This window comes from Hydra viridissima, unplaced genomic scaffold (assembly GCF_058129835.1).
Source record: "Hydra viridissima isolate aposymbiotic clone 2 unplaced genomic scaffold, HvirCarnegie_v1 scaffold_10, whole genome shotgun sequence".
NCBI classification, from domain to species: Eukaryota; Metazoa; Cnidaria; class Hydrozoa; order Anthoathecata; family Hydridae; genus Hydra; species Hydra viridissima.
This window is the reverse complement of record NW_028324309.1, coordinates 6,835,767-6,843,308: the sequence shown is the minus strand read 5'-3', so window position 1 is coordinate 6,843,308 and position 7,542 is coordinate 6,835,767. Positions and strand designations below refer to the sequence as shown.

The 7,542-nt window shown below is 35.4% G+C and overlaps 1 protein-coding gene across 1 annotated transcript; it reads left to right on the top strand.

The window, feature by feature from the left end:
- The first annotated feature begins 564 nt into the window (after nucleotides 1–564).
- Nucleotides 565–1,437, top strand: LOC149882902 (uncharacterized). The gene has a single exon (XM_090100974.1). It carries the CDS (start codon nucleotides 565–567, stop codon nucleotides 1,435–1,437), a length of 873 nt encoding a protein of 290 aa, XP_089957100.1.
- Nucleotides 1,438–7,542: the final 6,105 nt, after the last annotated feature.

Genomic DNA, 7,542 nt, shown 5'->3' with positions numbered 1-7,542 from the left:
TAATTCGTTTCACCGACGACGGATTGCAAACGGTATGCATTGGTTTAGGGGTTACAGGGATTGCACTTTTATCAACCGTTGTTGCTACTCCAGTTTCGATTGCGTGTGAAGGGGTTGCTGTTGTATTGGGAGCTTTATCCATTTTCGGAAATCATCAGAACAAAAAAATGATGATAAAGGCTGAAAAGCATGAAAAATTGAAAGTTCTTTCCGAGTCAAAATTGAATACGATTAGTGACCACATTTCAAAATCTCTTATGGATGGATTTGTGAGTGATTCCGAGTACGAACTCATTCTCAGCGAGCTTCAAAAATTCAAAGTCATGAGTGAAGAAATCCGAACCAAGACAAAAAGCGTCATTGACGAATTGACTAAAGAGTCGTTGATCCAAAAAGGAAGAGAAGACGCGATAAAAGCATTCAACAACCTGTTTAAAAAATCATCATAATTTTCCATGAGATTCAAAGAATCTAAGAAAAATTAAAGAATCAAAAAGAAATCGTAAACGTAATCGTAAACGCAATCGAGTTTTTGTTTTAAGTTTTTTTCTACGTATTCTAAAAATGTCTTTTTTTAGAATACAAGATCCTGAAAAGCGAGATGAGATTTTGAGAGAATATAAAGCTAATAGAGAAAAGCTTTACAATGAGAGTCTCAACACCAGCATTTCAGATGCAAATTATCAGACTGATTTGAGCAAGTTTTTTAAACCTCTGATTGAGAGCAATGAAAATATAAAAAACGAACTAAAAAGCATCACATACAGAGAGGTTGAAAACACTCCACTTGCTTTGACTTATCCAGAAAGCAAGCCGTCTTTTGAAAGTCTAAAAAGTGATAAAACTTTTGGAAAAATGAATGTTGGAGATATTGCAAAGAAATATTTATACACTTACGCTGCCAAAAAAAATTCATCAGACAGAGTGTTTGGAATTCACACAAAAGAACACGGAAAAATGTTTATTGGAGACAAAGAAATTTTTATCGACAATAACGACGTTACTATTGATGGAGAAAAGTACGAGGGGACGCCAGGTCTTTGGGAGTTGATCACAAGATCCAAGCCTGATAAAACAAAGGTGTCAGACGAGGACATGAAAAATTATGAAGATATACTTATTAACACTCATGCAATGGAGAAAGAAGGGAGGTCAACCGTGCCAAAATCTTCGAGAGGTGAAAAGTGGGGAACGATTGTTTCAGAAATTTGGAAAAAAAATTACACAAAAAAGAGTGGAAAAAAAGGTCGAGGAGTGATCTTTCTTCCGAGTGATCTGAATGTGCTTGCGCAAAGACTTTACTTGAGCATCGCCGCAGTACATGCTGGAAATATAGCATCGAGAAACGAAGCCGTTGCCATTTGTGATGAGCTTTTGAGACAGGGGGAAATAAACAAAGAAGAATACAGAGCGATTCAAAAATACATCGAGTCGTGAGAACGGATTCACTTGTGAATTTCCATGAATCCAAAGGATTTAAAAAAATATTTTCTCATTTTAAAAAATGCTCATTGTGAACAACAGAAGATATTTTAAAAAGAACGTTGTTGGAGGTGGAGGAATCATGGACGCGATTAAAAATTTTTTGAGGAGAATGGCAGCTTCAAACGCTTCACGATCGTCTCTTCATTTATTGAGAAAAGCAGCCGCAAGCGAAATTGGAAGAGAAGCAATCACAGCCGCCAAATCAGCTGGAAAAGAATTAGCCTCTTCAGCTATATCCACTGCTAAAGACGTTGCCATCGACAAAGGAAAAAAAGCGCTTGAAAAAGTTTACGCCAAGACAGGAACAGTGAATCCAAACCAAATACTAACCACGAATGTAAACGAAGAGGTAAAGACTGATCATTGGATTAATCCAATGGAAGAGCTGTATAAAAAAATGCTTGGTTCTTCCATTCAAGTGAAAAAGAAAATGACGAAAAAGAACGCGGCATGAATCCAAGATCTCGTTAAAATGGGGAGCGGGCTTTTGATTGCTTGATTATTTTTAAACCCTTCATGTCCATGGAAAAATCTTTGATTTTTTTAAACCCTTCATGTCCATGGAAAAATCTTTGATTTTTTTAAACCCTTCATGTCCATGGAAAAATCTTTGATTTTTTTAAACCCTTCATGTCCATGGAAAAATCTTTGATTTTTTTTAACAAATCAAAAATGACATAAATTTTTTTTTCTCATTTTAAAAATGATAAACACCGATAGATTAAGAGTTGATGAAATGCCAGAGTATGACACTGGAATTGAAAAAATCAACTTTTTCGAGTACCACCCAACAGTCCTCGATTTAAATTCTTCAGGATCGATCGATTTTGAAATTGATTGTCAATCTGTGCATACAGTTCCGTCTGAGGCTTACATACTTGTTGAAGGGGTTCTCAAAAAAGCGGATGGAACTGCATACACAGCAGCAGACAACATTGCTCTGGTAAACAACGCCATCATGTATTTGTTTAGCTATGTCACCTATGATTTAGAAGGGCAACAAGTGGAAAAGGTCATGTATCCAGGTCAAGGAACAACCATGCTCGGATTGTTGAAATACCCTTTTAGTTTTCAGCTTGCAGATGGATTGAAGCAAATGTGGTATAAAGACACTTCAACCGTCACCGGAAATTCAGGATTTGTTATGAGGCGAGACCACTTGTTTGCAGACACGACATCCATTGGCGCATTTTCGTTCAAGATACCATTAAAACACATTTTTGGTTTTTGCGAAACTTACGACAAAGTTGTTTATGGATTCAGACACGTCATTAAATTTGCAAAAAAAGATTACGACGACGCCATTTACAGAGCTGAGACTGTTGCCGCAGGAATGATCGACCTTAAAAAATTCAGACTTTTTATGCCTAGAATAGAGTTGGATGTTTCGAATAAATCAGAATTCTTGAAATTAATGGCAAGTAAAATTAAAATCCCAGTAGCTTATAAGTCAAACAGAGTCGAAAGACAGGTCGTTCCTGCTGGTCTTACAGAATTTACTTGGACTCTTGGAAGAATCGTAGACAAAAGCGTTCCGAGATATATCGTGTTTGGGCTTCAAACAAACAAGAATTCCAGTCAAATTTTAAATCCAGCCATTTTCAACCATTGTGATGTCAGCAATTTTTTCGTAACCGTCAATGGAATAAAATATCCATATTACGATTACGATTTGAATTTTGGAGAAAAGAGAATTACCATGGCTCATTCTGACGCGTTCTCTTTTGACGATAAATATTACGGTACAAACGAACTTGTTTGTCAATCTGGTTTGACTCTGCTTGAATATAAAAATTTGTATCCGTTGTTTTTTGTAGACATTAGCAAGCAAAAAGAAAGAGTTGTTTCTGAAACGGCAGAATTGGTGCTCAACCTCAAATTTCGAACAGCAGTACCAGAAAACACCGTTATTTTTGCAGTGATCATTTCAGACAGATTGATCACTTTCGAATCCAACGGAACCAGCATGAACGTTGTTTATTAGGTTTAAAAGACCGTCATGAGATTCTTAACAAAAATGATTTAAATAAATTTTTTTCTTTTTAAAACTAAAACATGAGATATACAAAAAATTATCTGAAAAATTTGCTTATGGAAAATGGAATCACATTAACCTCAAACAAATTGTTACCTTTGATGATGATTGCGATTGATAATAATCTAATAAGTAAAGATTCGCTTTTGAAAGGTGTAAAAGAACACAGGGCAGTGGGTCGACCAAAAAAAGAAATAAAAATGAAAAATGAGAAAACGGAAAAAAAACCGATCGATCCAAAATACGAGAGGCTTGCTTCAATTCGAAATAAACCTGTGTCTGTGAAAACAACCAATATGGAAACCGGGGAAGTGACTGAATACAAATCCCTTTACAAAGCAATGAAAAAGACAGGACATGGATGGAGATATTTAGAACGTCGAAATGGAAAAGTGGAAGATGGAATAAAGATTGAAATTTTAAATTCGGAAAAGCTAGAAAGAAAAAGTCAGTGAGAATTTCCATGAATCCGCGTGCGGATTTAAAAAATTTTTTCAATTCTTTTTCAGAGAATTGAAAAGAAATAAAAAAATATTAGAAAAATGATTTTGAGTTAAATAAATTTCTTGATATATTAAAAATGGAAAACAAAACGTTGAAAGAATTGCGAGAAATCGCTAAAGATCAAAAAATAAGAGGGTATTCTAAAATGAGAAAAGGTGAGCTTATAATGACTTTGCAACCTTCAAGACCTGTGGTAAAACCTCCTATTGCTCCGAAACCAGCAATCATTCCACCGAGACCTGTGGTAAAGCCTCCTATTGCTCCTAAACCAATTCATTTGCAAAAACACATCCTTGATGAACCGGTTTCAGATTTAACACCTGTCATAACACCAAAACCAGTCATTCCACCGAGACCTTCATTTATTCCAAGTTTGAAGGCAGCTGCAAAAAGTGTAGCGTCGTATGTTAAAACTAAGTTTAATGATATTAAAGAATGGATAGAACCCTACGTTCCTGAAATAGTCAAGGAGAAGGTAAGAGAATCAGTGGAACAAATCGATAAAAAGATACAGTCTATCAAATCACTTGTATTAAAAACAGTGTATAAAAAGCCCTTGCCAAAGCCTTATAAAATAAAATTCAAGTTGACTGAAAACGCGTTGGGTAGTACTGCTAGGTTATATTCTTACGAGCCTTCTTCTCAATATCAAGACATTGCATCCTTTTTTAATTTGGTAAGAGAGTCTGCCATTCAAACCATGGAAGGAGAAAGGAATACAAAAGTAAGAATTATTTTAACATGCAAAATGAAATCTGTAAGCATGATGACTGGTGAAGAAGTGACTCGTGAAGCAAGCTTTTCATCCAGCTCGGAAATTATTCTAGCAGCTACAGATGTAAGAGAGTTAATGAGCGAAATGGAAGAAAAAGTCTTGGAAAATAGTGTCAAATACAATGCTTTAGGTTCTAATAGCATCCTATCTAAGATTTTAAGAATGGATATAAACTTTATCGAATACACACCTCTCAGCGGTGGATCCCACATTGAGCTGACTGACGATCTAAAAGACAAAAAGGCAATCATCAACATGAAAAACAACGACAATCAATGCTTTAAATGGTCAGTTACCAGAGCGCTGAATCTGAAAAATAAAAACAACGAAAGAATTGATGAAGACTTGATTGAAAAGTCGAAAAAGCTGAATTGGGATGGGATGGAGTTTCCTGTGAATTACCATAATATTAGCAAGTTTGAAAAAAATAATCCAGACATTAGTATCAACGTTTTTGAGTATGAAAATGAAAAACCCAACCCTTTGAAAATATCTGACTTTCTCGATCGAAAGCATAATGTTGATTTGCTGTATATTAAAAACAAAGACACAGAACATTACTGTCTCATTAATAGTTTCAGTCGATTTGCAGGCTCCTCAGCAACAAAAGGTAAAAGAAAACAACATTTTTGTAGAAGGTGTCTTCAATGTTATGATCAAGAAGAAAAGCTTCAAAATCATCGAGAAGATTGTTATAAAAACGCGCCAATGAGAATTGAACTTCCTAGAAAGGGTTCAACTCTACAGTTTAAAGGCATCGGAAAGTCAATGAGGGTTCCATTTATCGTATATGCTGACTTTGAAAGCTTTATCAAGCCGATAGACTCGTGCGTTCCCAACTCAAACCAGTCTTACACAAAAAAGTTTCAAAGACACATTCCAAATTCCTTTTCCTATTACATCAAATGTTTTGATGAAACCGTTTTAGAGCACGATCCAGTCATTTCCGTATCGTCAAACGAGAACCAAGACGTGGCTCAATTTTTTGTTGAAAATTTGGAAAGCGCAATAAAAGAACTTTTTGGAAAAATCGAGAAAAAAAAGATGGTTTTTACAAAAGAGGACAAAAATAATTTCAAATCCGCAACAGTTTGTCACATTTGCAATAAAAAACTCAAAGACGACAAAGTACGCGATCACTGTCATTTTACTGGAAAATATCGTGGAGCGGCTCACGACGAATGCAATAAAAAATTTCAACTTCCAAAATTCATTCCTGTTGTCTTTCATAATTTGTCTGGTTACGACACTCATTTGTTCATCAAGAAATTAGGTGGAAAGATCACCTGTATACCCAACAATGAAGAAAAATATATCAGCTTCTCGAAAAAAATCAAAGTGGGAGAGTACATTGGGAAAGATGGAAAACCAAAAAACAAAAAAATTGAATTGAGGTTCATCGACAGCTTTAAATTCCTTTCCTCCAGTTTGGATACTTTGTCTAAAAATTTAAAGCCAGAGCAGTTTAAAAGCCTTTCATTACATTTTGAAGGTGAAAAATTTAATTTGCTTTGTAAAAAAGGTGTGTACCCTTACGATTGGGTGGACGGATTCGATAAATTTCAAGAAACGCAATTACCTCCAAAAGAATCGTTTTTCTCAAAACTTAGACACGAGGGAATAAGCGATGAAGAATACGCGCATGCGCAAAAGGTTTGGAACACGTTTCAATGCAAAACGTTCAGAGATTATCACGATTTGTACAACGTGTCGGATGTGCTAATACTGGCAGATGTCTTTGAAACTTTTAGAGACACTTGTATGAAACATTACAGTCTTGATCCTGCTTGGTATTACACCTCTCCTGGTTTGGCTTGGGATGCTATGTTAAAGAAAACTGAAGTTGTAATAGATCTTATAACCGATATTGATATGCTCAACATGATTCGAAAAGGAATACGCGGTGGAATCTGCATGATCTCCAATCGACATGGAACTGCTAACAACAAATACATGAGTGATGATTATAAACCTTCAGAACCTTCGAAGTTTCTTCAATATTTAGACGCCAATAATCTTTATGGATATGCTATGAGCAAACCTCTTCCAGTTAGAGGATTTAGTTGGATGACTGAGGATGAACTTTTAAATTGGAAATCCATGCCTTGCATTCTCGAAGTCGATTTAGATTATCCTGAAAGTCTTCACGATTTACACAATGATTACCCTTTAGCTCCTGAAAGAATGCTCGTTGGAAAAGTGGAAAAGTTAGTTCCCAATTTAAACAACAAGGAAAAATATGTCATTCACCATGAAAACCTAAAACTCTATGAACGAATGGGGTTGATCACTACTAAAATTCATCGAGGTATCACCTTTGAAGAAGAACCTTTCATGAAAAAGTACATTGATCTCAACACCGATAAGAGAAAAGAAGCTACAAACGAATCTGATAAAGAATTTTTCAAACTCATGAACAACTCTGTCTTTGGGAAAACCATGGAGAATATTCTAAAACGCGTTGATGTTAGACTCGTTACCACGAGAAAAGAAGCTATAAAATTATCTAAAAAAATTAAATATAAACGAAACACCATTTTTGATGAAAACTTAATCGCGGTTCACATGGAAAAGGCAGTTGTTTTTTACGACAAACCTGTTTTCTTGGGAATGAGCATCCTTGACATCAGCAAAACACTCATGTATGAACATCACTACGACTACATGAAACCTAAATACGGGGATAAGCTGAAATTACTCATGACTGATACTGACTCGCTCTTTTATGAAATAGAAACGGAAG